Source organism: Sinohyriopsis cumingii, chromosome 6 (genome assembly GCF_028554795.1).
Source record: "Sinohyriopsis cumingii isolate HCF-2022 chromosome 6, ASM2855479v2, whole genome shotgun sequence".
NCBI classification, from domain to species: domain Eukaryota; kingdom Metazoa; phylum Mollusca; class Bivalvia; order Unionida; family Unionidae; genus Sinohyriopsis; species Sinohyriopsis cumingii.
Window position 1 is genome coordinate 13,435,527 of NC_142966.1, and position 23,857 is coordinate 13,459,383.

The 23,857-nt window shown below is 35.7% G+C and overlaps 1 protein-coding gene across 2 annotated transcripts in view; it reads left to right on the forward strand.

Annotated features, from left to right (window-relative positions):
• LOC149796384 (uncharacterized) overlaps positions 1 to 23,857 on the forward strand; it is a 98,121-nt gene that overhangs the window by 10,887 nt on the left and 63,377 nt on the right. For both annotated transcript variants that reach the window (XR_016421673.1, XM_089961062.1), the window contains exons 2-3: positions 5,554 to 6,222; positions 8,528 to 8,587. Coding sequence is in view for 1 of the 2 variants with exons in the window: in XM_089961062.1 (XP_089817188.1) it covers positions 5,625 to 6,222; positions 8,528 to 8,587 (658 nt within the window). In the remaining variant the exon portion in view is untranslated. The remainder of the gene's footprint in view (positions 1 to 5,553; positions 6,223 to 8,527; positions 8,588 to 23,857) is intronic.

Below are 23,857 nucleotides of genomic sequence, written 5' to 3' on the forward strand. Positions count from 1 at the left end.
GAAAGCTTTATCATATAAATCTTTCTTTTTCTGATTGTGGGGAAGTGTTACGTATTTTGGCTCGAATAAACAGTAACACCAAAATCTAAAAACTACCTTGATCATACTACTGTAATGAGCCTGTGTGCAGACTCTGAGTGTGTGATTGTCTGTGTGTGTGTGTGTGTGTGTGTGTGTGTGTGTGTGTGTGTTATCTTAATGTGATCTAAGACGTTTTCCTAGTTGGTTACGTAAATATTTATACATAAGCGCTGTATCCAGGGTAGAGATCTGTCATAGTAACCGCATTGATATATGAATGCCACCAAAGCCAATGGTTTAGATTCGATCTAAGAATCTACGGTCACTGGCTGCAACAATTACGCCCACGCAGATTATCTCGCATGAGTAGCCTATAAATTTCAATAAGACGCTAGTTTGGGTGGTCATTATTACCTCTGTTGATAAAACAATACTCTGTCCCAAAATCCGCACCACGACGGTAGTAATGCAACGGACGAAGTATTAACTTTGAAAACTCCGACATTAGAACTATGTACCACTACTTGCTCCCATATGCATTCCTTCTGGGGTGTCTGTAAATATACAGAGACGCTCTGAGATTCAAACATTCCATTCTTACAATAATGACATCCAAAAATGAGCACATACCTTAGTCATTGGTATATGATCTTATATGCCAAGAGACAACAATAAAATAATAACTATTAAAGAAGATCAAATACAAATCTTGTTTTAAAAACCAACACCCAACCACTACACGACATTTCTGTCATTTTGTCCGGTCTACTGTTTTCTACACATGATTCTTCGCCAGAAAAGACCATTTTCATTTTCTTAAAAGCAACACCTCATTACTCACCCGCACGAGACAAAACTAATTCATAACAACAATGAATTCAAGGAAGCTTGCAAATCTTTTTATCATTCAAATACAGAAGAAAATAATCGGAACAAGAAAAAGCCAACTACAATAAAATATTTTAAAAAGAGGTTATACTCCTTACAACCTAAGTAATTAAATTCCACCTCTTTCCTGCCCAGAACAGAGCTGCAGACGCTGCCCGTCGCTCTTTAGTTCAGATTCTCCTAAGATTTTGATCCGGAATGAGAAATAATCTTGATATTTCACTGGACACGGATAATACAAGGAACAAGAAATTTAAGTTATTCTTAAACGTTTACGTAGTCAAGTAGTAAACATTATCGCTTCCCTTTACCATGAATCAAGTTCAATTCCCAACAATGTGCAAATCATTGTTTTATTTTCTTAATTTGCTGTTTTACATTGAATTAGGCAAATGAGTTATGTTAATTTTTATATCTTATATGCGAATATAAAATGCACAGCAGAACAAAAACGGGAATCCAACGACATCGCGCGGGATCCAGTAAAAAGTCTGTTTTTTCCATTTGTTTGTAGGCCTACATACGTTTGTTCATAAGATAAAAATAAAATTTAATTGCTACGCGTGAATAACAGAATTTTTATTTACGTTATTAACTCGTAGCAAGCAAACATTTCCTGGGTGAAAAACTAAAGTACTTTCACACTTAGCATTTCCACTCGTGCAAATACTGAAAATAAAACTGGAATGTCACGTTTTCGTAGAAATACACAATTGCACATACAAAAATGGATACCTTGATACTGGTTTCACACCAACACGCGAGTACACGAACAAATGAAACCGGTTATGATTTCTCTAATCCACGCAATCACAAATACTCTTGGGGTTAAGTATCATGCTGATTTCTTTCCAATCATTTTATCATACATTTATCTTTCTATATAAAAAGAGGGTATGCTATGATATTGTTATATGCTAACGAATTTTGTTTACACATGCACATAAATACACTCATAAAAAGTAGTGAGGGTATGATACATTTCCATACAAACACATAATTACACTTACAAAAGGTAGTTTGTTTTCATACAACCACATACATAAACTAACAAAAGGTAGTGAGGGTATGATATATTTCCATACAAACACATAATTACACTTACAAAATGTAGTGAGGGTATGATATATTTCCATACAAACACATAACTACACTTACAAAAGGTAGTTTGTTTTCATACAACCACATACATAAACTAACAAAAGGTAGTGAGGGTATGATATATTTCCAGACAAACACATAATTACACTTACAAAATGTAGTGAGGGTATGATATATTTCAATACAAACACATAACTACACTTACAAAAGGTAGTGGGGGTATGATATATTTCCATACAAACACATAAATACACTTACAAAAGGTGGTGAGGGTATGCCATATTTCCATACAAACACATAAATACACTAACCAAAAGTGGTGAAGGTATGACATGTTTCCACACAATCACATACTTACACTTACAAAAGGAAGTGAGGGTATGACATATTTCCATACAATAACATAAATACACTTATAAAAGGTAGTTGGGGTATGATACATTTCCATACAAACACATAAATGCACTTACAAAAGTGACGGTATGATATATTTCCATACAAAAACACATAATTACACTTACAAAAGGAGGTTAGGGTATTATATATTTCCATACAAACACATAATTACACTTACGAAAGGTAGTGAGGGTATGATATATTTCCATACAACAACACATAATTACACTACAAGAGGTAGTGAGGGTATGACATATTTTCATACAAACACAAAATTACACTTACAAAAGGTAGTGAGGGTACTGACGGTATGATATATTTTCATACAAACACATAATTACACTTACAAAAGGAAGTGAGGGTATGACATATTTCCATACAATAACATAAATACACTTATAAAAGATAGTCAGGGTATGATACATTTCCATACAAACACAGAAATGCACTTACAAAAGGTAGTAAGGGTATGATATATTTCCATAAAAAAACACATAATTACACTTGCAAAATGTAGTTAGGGTATTATATATTTCCATACAAACACATAATTACACTTACGAAAGGTAGTGAGGATATGACACATTTCCATACAACAAGACATAATTACACTTACAAAAGATAGTGAGGGTATGATATATTTTCATACAAACACATAATTACACTTACAACAGGTCGTGAGCTTATGATATATTTCCATACAAACACATAATTACACGTACAAAATGTAATGAGGGTATGATATATTTCCATACAAACACATAATTACACGTACAAAATGTAGTGAGGGTATGATATATTGCCATACAAAAACACATAATTACACTTACAGCAGGTAGTGAGGGTATGATATATTTCCATACAAAAAGACATAATTACACTTACAACAGGTCGTGAGGTTATGATATATTTCCACACAAGCACATAATTACACTTACAACAGGTCGTGAGGGTATGACATATTTCCATACAAACACATAATTACACGTACAAAATGTAGTGAGGGTATGATATATTTCCATACAAACACATAATTACACGTACAAAATGTAGTGAGGGTATGACATATTTCCATACAAACACATAATTACACTTAAAACAGGTCGTGAGGGTATGATATATTTCCATACAAGCACATAATTACACTTACAACAGGTCGTGAGGGTATGATATATTTCCATACAAACACATAATTACACGTACAAAATGTAGTGAGGGTATGATATATTTCCATACAAACACATAATTACACTTACAACAGGTCGTTAGGGTATGATATATTTCCATACAAACATATAATTACACGCACAAATTGTAGTGAGGGTATGATATATTTCCATACAAACACATAATTACACGTACAAAATGTAGTGAGGGTATGATATATTTCCATACAAACACATAATTACACTTACAACAGGTCGTTAGGGTATGATATATTTCCATACAAACATATAATTACACGCACAAATTGTAGTGAGGGTATGATATATTTCCATACAAACACATAATTACACTTACAACAGGTCGTAAGGGTATTATATATTTTCATATAAACACATAACTACACATACAACAGGTCGTGAGGGTATGATATATTTTCATATAAACACATAACTACACGTACAAAATGTAGTGAGGGTATGATATATTTCCATACAAACATATAATTACACGTACAACATGTAGTGAGGGTATGATATATTTCCATACAAACATATAATTACACGTACAACATGTAGTGAGGGTATGATATATTTTCATACAAGCACATAATTACACGTACAAAATGTAGTGAGGGTATGATATATTTCCATACAAACACATAATTACACGTACAAAATGTAGTGAGGGTATGATATATTTCCATACAAACACATAATTACACTTACAAAATGTAGTGAGGGTATGATATATTTCCATATAAAAACACATAATTACACATACAAAATGTACTGAGGTCACGACATCTTTCCATACAAACACATAATTACACATACAAAATATAGTGAGGGTATGATATATTTCCATACAAACACACAATTACACAATTACACACACAAATGATGCCTTGGCATAAAATGCCAATTAGCCGTGTTATACAAATACCGACCTTCAAACATTAAAGGATATATATATATATATATATATATATATATATATATATATATATATATATATATATATATATATATATATATATATATATGTGTGTGTGTGTGTGTGTGTGTGTGTGTGTGTGTGTGTGTGTTCGAGGAATACACAGTCACATATGCAAATGGGTGTAGGATATTATTTGTTGTATTAATCACTTTGGTTAATACTATTCTTGCACATCCGAAAGACTCTGAAGTATGCGCGGGGCCCAAGGCAGCAAGCGATGAGCGGGGCCCCAAAGAAAACATTGGTTTGCTTATTAGATTTCCTGATAGGGCAGGGCCCAAGGCGATTGCATCGTTCGCCTTGTCCAAGAGACGGAAGGAAATACATGTAGAACCACCAAAATTGCTTTAAATATAGTATTTTTATGTTTGGACTGTGACACTAGAAGGACCACCAAAGCAGAAGACTGCGGATGTAGAGAGATTTCTGAACAACGTGATTTTCCCGTTTAGTACATTGGCGTTGATTGTAAAGCCAAGTTGTGTAGTAACAATGTTTGAAATTAGAACGGCTTGAGCGTAGAGCATCTTTTCTCTCAAATAAATTTCAGAAATTGTTCTTAGATTATAACAAATTTAGAAGATACAATTTTAATTTGTCTAAAATAGATCTCTAAGTCTTTTTTCTGGTTGCGCTTTTCAGATTTTTACGTACTTCTGTGAAAAATTGACAGACGTAAGGTAAAGTTGTAATGGGATGCCATTTCTTATGATTTTCTACTGATCAATTTAAATAGTTTATAAGTGGTATGACACTGAAAATACATACAACCAGCCTACAATCCAATGTATGACACTGAAAATACATACAACCAGCCTACAATCCAATGTATAATAGTATGATCGACACTCAAGAATTCCAAATAGTTTTATATTATGCTCAGGCTTTTACTCGTAATGCATTTACGAATATTGTATAATGAATGAATGAACATATTTAGTTTCCTTGCTTTTGACTGAGTTCCTTAAACTCGTTTTCTTTCAGGTATGAATATATCCTTCTTAGATTCCTAAGCTATAAGGATACCAACCGCCTGAAAAACAGCCAAAAGCGAAATGGCTGAAAGAGAAAATTTTTACCGATTTAGCGGCCTATTGCTTGATGTAGGCGCGCAAGTTTTGAGAGAAGTTTTTACTTTTCATCAAAAATTAGGTCAAACTACACTCGATGCGTACCTTAATTCAAAGAAGTGTTACTTGCTAAAGTTACCAAAAAATGTTCTAAGACAGGACCAACGTAATATATTGTATCCACCTAGCGGTAACAAACCGACAATTAAAGATTTTGACATATCACTTATGTGTGTGCTATTCAGAAATCTCGACCTAAATATACACTGGACGGACAAGGTGTGGACAAATCCGTTGTCTAATGACAATTCCTTTCAAGCTGACGTTGCTAGGATCAGATATACCAGGAATACACTTTATGCACACTTAACCTTAGCAAGTTTGGATACAGCGATCTTCACTAGTGAAGTAAAGAACCTAGAAACAATCTACATGCGTCTTATATCGCCATTCCAAGGGACTCAACTGACTCAATCCGAACTTCAGCAAATAATCGACCAGGAAATAAGTGGTCCACTAGAACCCGATCTGGATAATGAACTAGCCAGAATGAAATCAGAAATAGAGGTCTGGTACAAATATGGTAAGCGAATAGCATTTTTGTTATAACAGATATTGGGAGGTCGATATGATGTAGAAGAAAAATAAACAGAATCATGGATTTATTATTGTAATTATGGTCATTTGCAGGAGCATCGTCATTATAATTGTTAAAGCATTCGCAATAGCGTTAGATGAAGAAGCAGATGATGATCATGCTAATGGTATGTGTCTCTCCTCTATCCAGTGACTACGATAATTAAGGTTTATTTGTAACAACAACAACAACAACAATAATAATAATAATAATAATAATATTAGTATTATTATTATTATTAATCAGCAATCTTTACGAAAAATTTTCTTGAATTTAAAGAATAGTTTTTTTAATTCAAAATAAGCTTGAAAAGGTAAGACAACATACAGTACAGCTTTCAGTACAGCCACTAAATTCAAATGTTGTAAAATAACATGCCATCTCCAAATCTATATGTATAATGTATATAAGGAAAATGCTTTTATTACATTGTGGAGGAAATATAGACAATTGGCCAGGAAGCCAAACTTTCCCTTTCTTTTTGGGATTTTATACAGGTATTATCGGAAGGTCTATAGTGGGTCTCATTGTTAGTTGTGTCACGAAGGTGCAAAGTTAAAAAAAAATCTGTATTTTGTCATCTAAAAGTACTTATGGTAATCAATCGATGCACTATCACTTGTTTGTATATTCCATAAACTGCTTTTATTAATTCCATAATACAAACAGTATCGGCTTAACTTGATCACCCCTCCAAAATGTTTTCCCGAGAGTTTATATAATGGTAATTTCGAGAAACCAGGAAAGGTAGAATTCATGAAGACCGAAAATAGTCCATACTGAAAAGAAGAATAAAAGACATAGGATTATCCGGAAGATACAGTTATTGCCAATGCATTTAAACGTAATTTCAAACTACAATAGCATGTTGCTGGTTGGAAGATTTTATCATTGTATGCAAGTTTTGAAAGGGTCCTTTTGAAACGGAATGGATAGTTTTCATAGCCTTTGCAACTGATTTCAGTACAGAACTAATCCAGATAATCTGAACATCAGGTTATATAACAGAACCAATAAACTACAGCTACTCCAGGCATCCTTGGTATAGAAAAATAAGGTGGCAAAAGCAAAACTTCTCCTTCACCCTTAGGGATTCGACCGGACGAGAAACTCACCGGTATTGGAAATTTACACGGGAAGATACATGGCGATATGAATCAGTTTGGCTGTAGTGTCTGCCTGGATCGATGTATAACCTCCTACCGTCACCATCCAGCCTAGTGAGATGGAAGCTTTTAGAAGATCCATTATGTGAACTATGTCAAAGGAAGAGGAACACTCGCTCACATATTGTCAGAACGCCACGTTGCACTTGCCCAAGATTGCTACATGTGGATACATGACAAAATACTGAGAAAGATGGCTGATATTCTTGAAAGAGAAATGCGGAAAGAGAGAATCCCAAAGAAAACAGTCACCAGTTTATCAACTTTGTTAAAGCGGGACAACAGAAAAAGACTCATGCGGCAGGGAAGGCTGGACTGTTCCAGGAAGCAAAGTCATGAGAGATGTCGGTCGACATGAGCAGGAAACTGATGTTTCCTGTTATTTCTCAGACATCGTTCTGCTCTGACATTATCATCTGGTCACCAGCTGCAAAGAAAATGATCCTGGTGGAAATTAATATTCCGTGTGATGAGATAACAGAAGACTCTTACGAGAGAATGAGGATAAATTACCAGGAATTGGTAGAGTTTTGCAGGGGCAGAGGATGGAAAACATTGTTATTGCCTGTGGAAGTCGTAGAGGTTTTCCAGCCCAGCCAGTTCTGGCTCTGGCTCAGTCGGGAAAACAAAATATGGATGGGCAGTACCCAATCACTACTGCCGGCCCACCAACTGGAGGGTGTCAGGTAAGGAGTGAAACATCCGTAGAAGGACGTGCACTCGGCTGATGGCCTTTCATGAATGCAATCAAACCAACTGTATATCTACACAATCCAATCAGATAGAGACCAATTATATAAACAAATGATAGTTTAATTACAGTTTCTCGGATGTACATAGCCTCCATTCGACTTGATTCTTTGTAAATATATAACTATGATTAGACGCTAGAAAATTTATCTAACACCTACAGATTATAGGCTACTTAGTGGACGCCCGTGGTAACATGGTTGTCTCACAGTCTAAAAATATATAAAATACAATAATAATGCATTCATTAGATGAGACGTTCAGGCAAGTTTATAAATTTTTTACCATTAGGTTATTTATTTTTTTCATTTTGCTTTATATTTCTTGTTTCAAAGACGAAGAGGTTAAAGAGATCTTACAGAAACATTCAGTGGATTTTGAAAAGTTCCAAACAGGTAAGGATGACATTCATACTCAAGATGTCGTAAATGAACATTTTTAAAGACACGTTGTACCATTAAAAGACAGACATGCTATGTTTTGGACAAATGCATTAATGGTTTTGACACTTTGCGAGTTACCTTTATAACCTGCCTAGCTTATCAAAAGCATAACGAAATTCAAAGATCCTATAAGTTTAATTTCTTTACTAAGTCCTAAGTGACTAACATTATATATATATATATATATATATATATATATATATATATATATATATATATATATATATATATATATATATATATATATTCAAGATGTTAATGAAAAATCATTTCTGATTTTATTTTTCTAGGGATAGTTTTTCTTAACGTTTAAGCCTTTATAACTATTATAATATATATCTATATTGTGTGTAACATTCGGCACATGTCTGTAGATCTAATAGGAGATAAGTATAGGCTTTTACCATCCTTAATATTAAAATGAAGAATAGACCTGTTTATGAGTTTGAAGACACTTCTGGTTGGATGGTCGAGTCAGGTGATTTAGTGCTGCGACATAACTCACGTGGGGAGATATTGTGAAATGTCACTGCGATACATCAAGACTGTTGGCACGTCATCACATTCGATGACCTGTAATTTATTCGGAACGCTTTATTATTTTGGGCTTGTATAGAACTTTAGAGGACTATATTGGATTTAATTATAAACACTGCAAGTTACACGTTAATTTCCATTTTATAACTGAGAGATTTAAATTATTTGTTAAGTTTATAAAACTTGTTGATTTTCTTTCTTTCTGTTGGTTCAAGATAATATAATCGCACCACTGCACATACCTTATACAGATTACTTACATCTTCTCGAATTGGAAAGTATCTATTATATTGGTATTAATACTAAATTCACAGATCTATTATATTGGTATTAATACTAAATTCACAGATCCAGGTTTCAGATTATTATATTGGTATTAATATTAAATTCACAGATCTATTATATTGGTATTAATACTAAATTCACAGATCCAGGTTTCAGATTATTATATTGGTATTAATACTAAATTCACAGATCCAGGTTTCAGATACATAACTAAAATCACAGATTAAACTTTCGGATGCATATGTTAAAATTGCTATGGGTAGAGTATGAATTACATGAACTAATAGTTTTGGATTATGAATGTCCCTAGGACCAATTAATGAACCTAATGTGAGATCAACGTTAGTCTTTACTCAATGCTCCGATACTTTAAGTTGCCCTTATAGTTAAAAAAGGGGAACAACGATATGAATTCTTATCTGCAACAGTGAGTTCATCGTCATCGAAGTAGATTATATTTTCTTATATTTTAATTTCACCTTGCAAAAGTACATACCCATAGTGATATCCACATTTACATTTATGTTTCAACTTTCACAATAAGTTAAAATATTCAGGGAAGATTTTTTACGAGACTTCCACATTCGGATAAAATTAAAATATATACGTTCACTCTTACATTTAGTATTGTAATCTAATTTCATTTTGAAAATAAAATAAATGCAATGTAAACCTATGTTCGTTGCATAACTTTCCTTAAATAAACCAACATTCCACTCTCTAGTATTCAGAAATAGCCAGTTTCATATTTCACGTCAGACACCGCTGCTCATTGGTCATAACATGACATTCAATACAAACAGCGCTGTATTTGTCTACATACATTCGCTTCTCTCTCTTCAGATATAATTAACATAGTACAGGAAATTAAAGTATTCCTCCAACAAAAATAGATACATTTTCTAATTGATCGAAATAATAATCTGCTCTCGCTTAAGATAATTAACCCCTGCACTAAAACGTATTAATCACCATCATTTCTAGATGTTGGACAGGTGCACTAATAGGTTATCAATAAATAACTGTATGTGATGATCCAATAGTAATACAACCCATTCGTAGGTTTAAAGAATTTACCAATTAGTTAAACAATTATATCAGATAAAATTCAATCATCAGTTTAATTACAATATAGCTAAATAACATTTCATTGGCATATATCATCACACGAACCTAACAATAATCAATTCTTAGCATACATGATTCATATAACATTTAAAAAAATCAATTCAACACGTATGAAATGAATTTAGGACACTATACCTTCAACTTTGAAGTCCTCTCTCATTTTCTTCAGCAGAACCGTCTTCTTACATCTGTTTACGTGTCTCTCAACGGCTCTCAGCTATGCATCCCTTGGACAATATTTACGAAGACTCTCGCCCACCCGTGTAGTCATGACATTCCGCCTCGCGCAAGAACTGCACAGCCTAATCTTTCTGTGTAAGACATTTATGAAACCCATGACTTCGCTGGGAAACATACCCCAAACCGTAATAGTACCGAATCAGAATTCAGGTCCATCTAACCGCCATTATTAACACACCCTTTCTCCCCTCTTCCCTTAATATACTGATCTCTGCAAAGATTCAACTTATGACAAATTTCTGCAAGTACAAACACTGTTTCTGCAACATTTCAGCCCTTAGCATTTAAGTAAACAAGACCCAATATTCACCCATGTCAGGTTAAATTAACATAGCTATCAAACGGAAGCTCCTTTAAAAGCAATCAAGTACCTAACAGAAGTAGTAAAGTACTTGTATCCTCAAACGTGCCACAGGTTTAATCTTGTCCAAACTTGCATACATAAATTTAATATTGTTATGTATTACATAGGCGGTTAGATGGACCTAAATTCTGAATATAAATATTTATGTCATTCTAAATGATGCCATCGTCTATGTAAGCGTCACAATTATCTACTCCAGATGTTATCATTTTTCTTAAACTGACGTAGAATGTTTCATACCAAACGGTATCACCTTATATTGATAAAGTCCATCTTTAGTTGCAAAAGCCGAAATTTCATTAATGGAATTTTCTAGGATCCCTTACGAAAGGTCAAAGTTTATGACGTATTTCATTTCCAATTTTGTCAATGCAGCCAGCAATTCCTGGCATTGCAAATGAATCCTTTGGTAACACTGTTTTCTTCTCTATACTAAGTACAAATACGGATAGTATTATCAGGTTTTGGTGCAAGAATACATGATGAACTCCACTTAGTTTTGCTTTGTTCAATAACATCATTCTCCAGCAAATACTGAATTTCTTTTTTCCAACATAATTGCTTGAGAGGATTCATTCTGTACGGATGCTGTTTCACAGGTGTACTATCTACAATCTCAACGTCATGGTAAATATATTTGTTCTTGTTGAAACATCTGGAAACAAGTGCTCATTTTCATATAATAGCCGTTTTAATTCGCTCATTTCTTGTGACTGTAGGTGTCACTGAACATTCTACTCACTGAATAATAACACGTTCACAAAAAGACTACATCTCAGACAAAGGCAGAGCACCGGATAATTCAAGACGCTGAGAAGCTCCTGTGTCCCTTAATATTTTTATTATGATAGGCTTGGCAGAATCGCCAATAAGCGATATGGAACTTTTCGACGTGAATGATTCACAGTTCTCTATAATAAAATCAGACCGGGGATTGTTTAACCCAACAAATGTATTGCTTTAATGCATGATCGTTTCGTTTACATCTTAGAAATTAGAGTATTTGGAATAGGTCTGTCTTTATTCAGCTGCTTCTTTCAGTCTAGAGCAATCAGAAATAAGGTATCCTTTTTAATTATAGTAAATGCATGTAGAAAGAAATAAAGATCTCTGATCAATCTCATCGAATTTTGATTCCTAAAGGTTGTGCTTGAATAACATTTGGAGGTACTCCTATGATACCAACATGGTTATTTTTACCAAAAACCTGCAGAGAGGAAGATATACTGATAAATGAAACATTTGGAGTCAAGGACTAGTCATTAGAGTTACAAGCAGCATTTTCTAAAGTTAATACCGTTCGCACACCAAGACAGCCCTTGACATACCTATGGATGCAATTCTTGAACTCTTCAACCAATATGAGTTGTATAAGGTTATAATACTGTTGAACAACTGTCTTGGCTGAGAAATTGTATGTCCCTTTGTTCTTTCTTGCAGTTCTCTCTCTCTCCCTCTGTTTATCTTGCCTCTCCATTTCTTTGAACTTTCTCCGCTTTCTGTCTCTCTCTCTTTCTCTCTGTCTCTTTCTCTCTCTCTGATGTTTGATTTCATTTTCTTCTAAAAATGAATCTTTCTTATTTATATTTCCATCTGGTACGTTAACTAAAATTCGTTTAATTTCTTATCCGAACCAGACACAGACATACTAATGAAACTCAAAGTACTAAAGCACTTGTGACCAAAACATTATTTTCCACCAGCCACTGAACCAGAATATTCTTATCTCTTGCTTCTATACAAGGCTTTTGCTCGATAATGATCATATTTTACAGCAAGCTCAAGAAACTTGTCCCTTTCAACGAGGCTTACCCTTCCTGGGTAGAATTTAAAATAACGTTCTCAACTTTAGATAAAATCGTAAACGTTTTTGGCTTCACTCATCATTTCTTAAATATATGAAATTAAAATACCAGAGACTAAGAATATTCTAATAGAAAATCAATCTAAATTTCAATAGCAATTTTATTATATCTGTATTATCTTAAAGAAATTTGTATCCCGGACTAGTGCTCCAAAATTTATGTTACGATTATGTTGTCTTAAACTAAGTCACATAGAGGAGAAAAACCAACAAGTTGAGTAAAATTCAAAATATTTATTTCCTTAGAATACAAAAAAGTGAAAATTTAAAAGGAACATACATTATTGTGAATGGAGTCCGAAATAGTCCTTAGGTTCTCTCACAAATCCAACGTAAAGAGTACTCCGATAGGAATTTGAATCTTGAATGGGTTGATGTACCAATAGTCTTAAATGTTCGGATTAGATAGCAATCTGGATAAAAATAAATGATACAGTCTAGATTGTCCATATATGCGCAATAATCACAAAATAGTGATTTACTCCAAACGTATCAATTAGAGCATTCTATTCCAGTGAATAATGAAAATAAATAAATCCTCTGAGGTTATAGCTACACATAGCTAAAAGACTGATTTCACGAGACAGATCTTAAAATAGGATTATATAATTCTGAGGTAAACAATATTATGTCGATCCGCACATAACATATGTCGTAATAACCATTTTCTGAAAATATTATGTCACCTTAATGGAAAATTATCCCAACCTGTTAACAAAATTCTTATTTAGAATCTTATAAGGTCAGAGTGAATGCTATATCTAAAGTTCAAACTCAAGTAAACATCTTTATAAAAAATCAGTATGGCCCAAACTAATACTTTCAAGTATGGACCAAGGTTAATCATATTATACAAATGAAGTATATATCACACAACAAACTAGACTTCCAGAAGCAACCGGCTTAGTGGCACGTATATACAAACTGGGATCGGTAAAGAGGGTTGACCCCCGTCCGAAGTTTATTAGCCCTATGTCTCAACTCTCTGATTAGCACATCGAGTGTGAATCTGGTGGAGACCACTATTAGCCATTCGCATGACATTGCTATGAGGTTCAACCCTTTTCTAATGGTGCAGTAGTTTGGACAGCATTAAGTCCTGCAGATTTTATTTTCAAAAAGCCAAACTGCAACGAGCAGGACTGAGTTGGTTGCGATGGCGGCTATATATGGCGAGAGAACGCAGCACAAAGGCAAAAGTCCTGATAATTCCATTCGTGAAACTACAGAGCGGTTTGCTCGACAGTGTCTTTGGCGTGCACAATTGGTCTGAAAGACAAACGCCTGTCGTCGAATACCTGTACACATATGCACCAGGAAGGCTGAACGGAGGCCAACGTCCTGCCACCGACCCTGGATTGCCTATTAAGTTCATCAGCTTAGAGCGCGCTGTTGCTAAGACCGATTCGCCTAACTATATTGTGTGCTTAGCTGCAGTACTAAAGAACCTAAGCGCGTGTTTGTACATGAAAAGTTGCATGTTCTGTCCCCTGACAAAACTATCATCGGACCTGGTCTTCAGTCAACATACGCATCGCTGAGATAAAAGCCACTTTCTACCTGCCCCGCGAAAGAAAGAAGTGCAATCCTTTTCTTCTGGTTACACACAAAATTGGACAACATCACACCTCATATTCTCCTTCAAGTGTCCCAGGGCCTTGTCCAGGCTGTCTACACTAAACTGCTGTGTGTCTTTTGGATCGTAAGCCAGGAACGTTCTATGTTGCAGTTTACGTTGTTTTTACCTAAGGTGGAGCACGTCATCCACCTAGAGAAGGTTACATTACCACGGGACATATTTTGCACTGTGTATGCAACAGACGTTCTCTAAACAGCCTTATGGATTTTATAAACTTGTCCCATAAAGCTGATTGCGCATCAATACAGTCATGGTGAAGCAGGCGCCCCACGTGGGATTATCTCCAAATACCCAACATTAGACCTCTGAAAGTTATTGTTGATATTCCACACCTTGTGCGCGTTTTTCATGGGAAGGTCATGGGAGCTGTATACGATGATGGTTTTACCAAAACTTTAGCCTGGACCTATTATGGCATGTTCGCGGTTGCATTAGTCACATCCAAGATATCTTTCAGCACAAGTTTATTCCTCCCTGAAATTATAACATGACTATGATGCCACTGACTTCCCTTTGATTAACAAAGGTGTGCAACCAGCGCGTCTACAAAATTCTTTCTTTCTATCATTTTTATGGTGCTCATATAAGAGTTGCTGGGCTCTGTCCTGCACGATGCACACTCACTTCTCCTATACAGACCTCTCATCGGGACAGTTGAGAAGGGCCTTTGCGCTATTTTTCTCATTTAATCTTGTAAGATTCAAGGCGCATTCTCTTTCTGAGATATTTTAGGGACTCATCCTTGACCCAGTAATATTCCTCGACCTCTTTGTAGAAACCGTCACCATGTACAGTCGCGTGCAGCCATTGATGCATTGGTTTGCCGCTAATGTGCGGGACCTGGACCTAGTCCCACATCAAATTACTTGCAGGTCTCACAGTTTCGCCAAACGAGAAAGTCTCAAAGATGCATAGGGGGACTGCACAGATCTCGTCTCAGATGATGGCGAGCACATTTAATTGTGGTCACATATTTCTTTGATCCATTTTATTTCGCAGTTTCAACCCTGACAGTTTTGTGCATGGGCATCCCTGTCTAACATCTCTCATGCAATGTTACGAACATGTGATGATTACTAACGGGTTTCTTGAATGTAGGAGGGTCTTTCTCGAAACTCCACAATCGTTGAGGCAGGAAAGGCGATGCATTATTCGTTGCTCCGCATATGGTATTTTGCTTCATCGTTGCTGCATACGTGATAAGGCTGCGTCTTTGCGAGTGCCCCTAAGTACATGTACGGCCCGACACTTTCGGGCATTTATATTTTTCAGACTTCGCCGGTTTACCTCGCAGTATTACTGACATCGCTCTGTCATTCCCAGTTACAGACATTCACAGGTATTGTGGGTCATCATCGCTCAGTGCATAATATCAAAACAGTTTTCTAATGAAAGGTTCTTCGGTTGCAACCGGGCTAATTTCGTGTGCGAAACTCCGCCAGTTCAACAAAATATGGTTTGCACGCTCTTTGAACCCTTTTGGAGAGGTTTGCCTATAAAATACCCGACGAGAAAATTTGCCCTCACTTGAAAGACTTTTGATATTTCTCTGTGTGCACGGAGATAAGGACAAGGATAACTCTTTGGGGAGCCAACAAACCAACATTGTACTTCAAGGAGAAATCACTATTTACCGAATGTTGAAAGTACTGTTTGAAGAAAATTGTGTAGCAATAACTGATATATCCACAGCTATAACAATGCCTGTCTCAGCAATTGCCACATATATGCCAAATTTGGTAGCAAGCGCTTTTTGCTTTTTATTTAATCTCTTTCTGCTCCTACAACACCTGCAAATCTCTCTAGTTCACCTCTTCCAACACCAATTACTGAACTGACTTCTACTCCAGGCGAATAATGTTGGACGCAATTAAGAATGGCTTGCAAAACTTACACAATTATTTATTCGTTTCAGCCAAGCTATTAGCAGCAGCTGTACGTGTAATTATTAATGAGGTGATTGGTTAGTTATTTGAAAGCGCTGGGAAAATTATTTATTTTGTAGCTGATCAAAATCGTATCAATTGTTTTGTAATTAGTGGGTTTGCCAGTTGTTCCGCCAATGATCTATCACTACGGCAGCGACCACCTGCCTGTCGCGAATGACATATTCGGCTTCGTCGTCGTTTACGACGTTATATGTTCCTATTTCACGTTGTTTTTACGTAACAAGGCTGTGCTAACGGATACGACACGAGCTGTATCTTTTGAGATTTTTAGAGTTATGTGACCATCAGAGAATTAGATAGACTTGGCGGACGTGATAGCAGAACTAATACCATTCCGATATAATCTTTGAACCTACTTTTCCTTCTTGTTTCTCTTCTACATGTTCCTATCTTATTTCACACAATCTTTATTAGCCCTTATAATGTGGTTTCTATTGTTTCCGTATTGATGCTAGTGTTTAACCCAGTCTTACACAAGCCACTGGATTTCTGTGATTTCTTGTTGTATCTGAAGTTACTACGCATGTTTACTATCAAAGCATAGTCCAATTTAAACTATAATTATGTTAAATATTGTTGGAATTTATGATGTTGTTTCCATTTGTATTCTTACCTTGCTCTAGTAAAATCGTTAGCTATTTAACATTGTCCGTTTTTCTCGAAATGAAATGTGTAATAGGTGTGCAATACGTGTGAAATAGATGTGTAATAGGTGCGGTGTGTTGTACGGATTGGGTATAATCGTGTGCTTTGATTTAATTGGGTATAATCGAATGCATTGATTTGATTGGGTATAATCGAATGCTTTGATTTGTTTCGGTATAATCAAATTATTTGATTTAATTGGGTATAATCGAATTCTTTTAATTGATTGGGTATAATCGAATGCTTTTGATTCGATTGGTTATCATAGAATGCTTTGATTGAATTGGGTATAATCAAATGATTTTGTTTGATTGAGTATAATCGAATGATTTTGATTTGATTGGGTATAATCGAATGATTTAATCTGAACATGTATAACCGAATACTTTCATTTGACATTTCGATGCCTTTCCTTTAGCAGCAGAGGGCGGGAACAGACCTTTGCTTGAAAGGCGTCGAAACGTCGAAAATAAACCCTCCTACGAACGATTGAAAAATAAAAAGCGTCGACAAATTTTTAAAAAGCGTCGACACTTTACTGAGAAAAATCTCGGAATTTTTCTAATTAATATTACTCCATTGTCGTTGGTGATTTTTTCTAGTTTATTATCCATGCTGTTTACGCAATTACGCCTTCGCTGAGGTCATCACCCCCTCTGCTGCTATTAATTTATCCAAATTTACCACCATACCAAGTTTGATGAATATTTCTCAACACGTTCTCGCTGTCGTTTCTCCTCATCTGTTTCATCTTTATTTGTTTCATCTTTATTTGTTTTATGTTTCAAGTAATATTCAAGTTCTGATGGTGGTTTTTCTATTTTTGGATTTATGTTCTTTCTTTTCCTGTAATATATCATTAAACTTCTGTATCGATCTCCACCGCAATTTTTGCAAATCTGATATAATCCTCTAACGCCGTTGTTACATCCAACACATCTTCGTGGACCAGCATGAAGGTTTTTCTTTATAAGATAATTATGTTTTTTGCAATATTCTCCACGACATTTTTTATCACATTTATTAGTGGTTCCTTGACGCAGCCACGCACAATTGTTCATTATATTAATGATATCTTTTTAATTCAGTTTAATTTTATCATCACCCTTGTTATCCAAATATTTTATCAAGTCCAATACGATATCTTGTTCTAGGATCGTGTAAATTTATTGTTATAAACCCATGCGGAGTAGCTTGCGCCTGTGAAAAGAAATTTCTGAATTTAATTATATCCATGTCACCGCTGCACCAGGTTTGATGAATATTTCGCAACGTATGTGTGTCTACGCCATTAAACACAACTAAAATATTACAGTTATCTCTGATCACTTTTGGTATCTGTGTGTATCGTTGAGTAACATAAATAACGTCGGTATTGTTATGTCTACCTCGAGAAAAAATCCTGGCTGGGTTTGATTGTTTGTCCAGCATCACATCGTCGTATACAACTAAATTATTAATAAGTCCGTCTATGGAATCAACTGATGGTGCTTCATCAATATCGGTTATAAACTCGATAACGTCGTTAGCGTTTTCATTAAAATCCTTAAGTACATTATAACATCGCTGATCATCAACTGACGGGGCTACCAAATATAATTTATCCCATTTTAACCATCTCATTATAAGATTAAGTAACAACTGTGTCTTTCCACTTCCAGATGGTCCTATTATTATCATTCTGATGGAATTTGGTAACGCAGGATGGTGCTTTACAGGTTCTTGTTTTCTTGTCGCTGAGAAATCAATTATATCCATGTTGTATAAAATATCTATGAATTTATATTGCTTACGCTGTAAAGTTAAAACTCCAACTACTGATTTAGCTACGGTTATAACAAAAAATAAAAAAATAGCATACGGTGGAAAATGTTCTATATGCGGTAGAAAGAAATTTTCGTTTTTACCAAATAGGCGCGGTGGTGATATTGCAAATTTGATGTCAAAGTTTCCAGGTGCTCCATGGGCTAAATACAGCGGAGGAAAACATCCACCAGGATATAATTATTGCGGTCCTGGTACTCGACTCGATATCAGGCTTGATAATCAGGATCAACCAAAACCAGGCGAGGAACCAGTAAACGCTATTGATCGTGCTTGTCATGTTCATGATGTAGCTTATAAAAGTCAAAATCTACAAGATAGACATATTGCAGATGTGAAATTAATTCATGCATTAAATTCCATAAAAAATAAAAATATTAGAGAGTCATTAGCTAATTGGTTAGTAAGATCCGCGATGAAAGGTAAATTAGCGCTAGGGGCTGGTAATATATAAATGGAATCGATTTATTATTCACCAATCGGATACTGGAAGGGTAAAGCAGCAATTAGTAAACTCGCTGATGCAGCAGCGGTTAAACATTCTACTGCTAAAGCGTGGTTGTCCAGGCAGGCAATATGGCAAATTTATCTACCACGTCCTAAGCAAATTCGATTTGCTCATTTTAGTGTCAGTGTTCCTAATGAGGTTCATCAAGCTGATATTCTGTTTTTACCACATGATACTGTACGTAGAAAAACGTACAAATACGCGCTAACTGTTGTTGATGTTGCAAGTAGATATAAAGATGCAGAACCGTTAACGACTAAAACAGCAACTGAGGTAGCCGACGCGTTTAAACGAATTTATCAACGAGGTGGTGGATCACAAGGTGGTCTACGATGGCCACAGCTACTACAGGTTGATCCTGGCAAGGAATTTCTTGGTCCAGTATCATCGTTGATGAAACAACATAATACCAAAATACGACGAGGACATACTGCAATTCATCGTGATCAGGCAATTGTTGAGCGATTTAATCGAACACTTGCCGAGCGGTTATTTGGATATCAGTACGCGAAGGAATTTATTCAGGATACGAGATCTCGTGAATGGGTGGCAAGATTACCAAACGTGATAGCTGCATTAAATGATGAGATTACTAGAACGACCAACATGAAACCCACTAGCGCAATTACGAAAAAAAATATACCAACACAACGAAAAGATGTTGAAAAACAGAAAATATTGGGTGATGTCACAGTCAGGTATTTATATGAGCCTGGTGAACTTGAAGGTGGTAAAGCGAGAGCGACTGATCCTATTTGGAGCGTTACCACACACAAAATATCCACCGTGACAAGATCCTCAGGTAGACCTGCAATCTACAGATTAGATTCAGCTGCTCCTCAACGTGGATTTACACGTGAACAACTACAAATAATCCCCACGGATACACAACTACCACCGCGATCACTTAACTAGTACTAGCGCCTCTACGTCGATTACATTCAAGACAGGTCAACATTATATTTTCTCGTGTATGACCAAGATTGTTATTTTTTCTATCTACGGTAAATTGTCTTGGATCATTTTTCAGATACCGCCATAGCATTATACAATTACAACTTGCGCAATGATTATTCTGTTGTTGTTTCAGCGCATTAATAAAATCAACATCAAGATCAAAATTGCGTTTATTTTTTTATCGCACTGTTCATAACCAGATAATTTTTTTCTTATTATATCACCTCGATATTCGTCAATATCATCACTAATCACTGACGAGTCCATGACGATTCGTCTCAATTGAGATATTTTTCTAACTCGAGACACTGCGAGATAAACCAAGTTCGACCATTCGATGTGATCATCAACGATCCAAACAACTGTATCAGTAATAGTTAATCCCTGAGATGAATGAATCGTCATCGCGTATCCAAGCGTCCACGGGGATTTATCAGCACGTAGAGCATCTTCAACAACATCAACATCAACTGCAACAATATCATTCAATACAAGATTCTGTTTCCTCTTTGACTCTCCTGGTATATCAACGTCGATATTTTGCCGTCGCGTATCTGCTGGTCGATAACATAACGGAACTGACAACGTTGGAAACTTTTCTCGTTGTAACTGAAACAATTCCCGTTGAAGTTTATCACGAACTATCTTTCTGCTTGCAACTATCAAATCGTTTGGTCGCCACGTTTGCAGAAAGTCTTTCATGGGTGTTTCTGAAATTATTTCACGCATTATTTCACACTGAATTTTATTCGGTTGTAGTCTGATTAATTTTTTAAATTCCTTCAACGCTGCATCAAGTGCTCTATGATCATCAGATACTTCTTCAGCGTGGTCAACGAAATTTTTCAGCCAATCATGTGGAGATGGTCCAGCTACGGGTGGTGGTTGACCATGATCGCCGCACATTATCACGGCAGTATTTCTTGTTAACAACCAATCAAGAAATGTTTTTAATGTTTCTAGCGGTACAGTGCATATCTCATCCCATATTATGATCCTTGGAATGTATTTTTCTCCCATCCTTAAAGATATCCATGCATCACCCTTCCATCGAAAAAAGCTGTGATAAGTACAGGATTTAACACCGCGTTGTTTCATCTCTCTCGCTAGTCTATGTGTAGGTGTTAGCACGATCATATCTGAATTCTGAAATAGTTCGATAGTTCGAGTGGTTTTACCAGAACATCCAGGTCCGTTTAGATAAACTGTTTTGTGTCTGGTTATTGGATCGTATACCGATGGTAACAACGAAGTTGTCAACGTTTGACATTTTTTACAGTAAATATCTTTAACCGCAACATCAGCGGATTCGGAATAATCGAGCATATATTCATTCTTTATTCTCCACGAACCCCACGATGTGTTTAATCCTTCTAACAGTATTGAATGTTTTTTTATTTATATAAAACGAATCAGTAGCAACTCTGACGGCATGCGCAGAAACCTTATTTATCATCGATAATAGATTTATTGAAACATACGCGAGCATCGATGATCTTAAATGAGTATACTGAGGTGACTCATCGTCCATGTAGCTCACAATTGTACCTAATTTATTTCCATTTGACAAGAAAACTGTTTCTCGACTTATAAACGTGTTCTTGTTCGTTGTATCAACGAGTATAAAATCTAACTCAGTATCGTCCATGATCAATCTTGCACAATGTCGTCTGTGATCATATGCTGCTCCTTGTGTAAACTTGCCAATTATTTTTCTACCAAGATCCTTCGAATCGGTTTCGTCCGAATGTGGTAACCAAACCTCGGTTTGTTTTCGATATGATATAATTGCTTCACTTACAATCAACCGTGTTAATATCGTATAATCAAGCATATACCGCAATAGTACTATTGGTGTCTACATTTTTTCTGAAAAATGTTTTCCAAACCAAACATAACAAATTGGATGAAGTCCTTTAGACATTTCGAATGACTCGATACGAGCGAATCCAGTTAGGTCAAAATCCGGTAATGGTCCATTTAGTGATACTCGCGTCATTTCATGCGTCGGATGACCGAATCGCTCAAAATACACAGAACAATCTCCGTATCCAAGAAAACTTCTGGGATAACACGCAACCATATCAACTGAAATAACATCTCTGTGATCGTATTTAGTATTCCACAATCCGCCGTGTCCATATTCGACACAACTAGATACTATGTCATTGAAAAAATCAAACCAAGTTGGTTTCCACGAATTTTTCTCTCTAGCAAAATGAGCCGCAACTGACGGAATAGTAAAACAGCTACTCAATAATTCGTCAGCGTCATCAGTATATTGCAGTGCAAGATTTTTCATTTTCTCGTGAAGAAGATCTGTTCGATAAATAACGCCATTCGGTCTCACAAACTGATCAAATTTCATATCTGATTCGTCGTTAGAACTCTGAAATAACCATACTGACACAGGATCGTTTTTACTTATTTCGTTAATAAAATCAAACATACCTCCTTCAGAATTATCTGGGGAATAACATTTAACAGTTCGATTTCGTGGAAACACTGTTACTGCGTTAGTCCACGCGTGTGCGTTATGATCAATAATTGTAATTGAGGCTCCTTTTGATTTATATTTTGATTCATACAAAATCTCCCCTGTTATCGTCGCTACGGTTATTGGAAATTTTAATATTTTTCCTAACCCAGCTACATCTTTGATAGACGCACCTGTATCTTTAACCATATCTCCCCACGTGTTTATTATTTTACGTCTTTTATCCGTTAGACCGTTTCCACGGGCCGCGTTTGTAAAATGTTCTGTTACTCGTTCAGCCACACAATTTATTTTTGAAAGTTTCGTCGGTGATAGTTTATCATCGCTGGGTTTTTCATTTAACACATAGATTCCATAAATAACCGCGGTCACGGGATATGCTCGTTCATAATACGGTTTGTCAATGCCAGTCAATAGACCTGGTTTGGAATTTCTACTTAGTACGACAGTTTTTTTATTGCCGTGGACAGGATCATATTTGTCACGGATAATCCAATCATCTGTTTCTGTCAACACGACGAATTTTATTCTGAAAATATACTTGTGATTATCAAGATAGTTAATGATAGTTGCCGCTCGGTTGTCGTTCATCATAGCGTTAACGATATTTTTGTTGCGTATAATCTTGAACGTTGACCAGACATGAGATGCACCATCTGTGTGAAATTCTTTCTTGACGTCGTGAATTTTATTAATCAAACCTCTGTTTTTCGGATCAACCAAATATTTCATCGGTAAGTCAGAGGATATTCTGTCAAGATTAAATCTATTTCCACCTGAGGGTT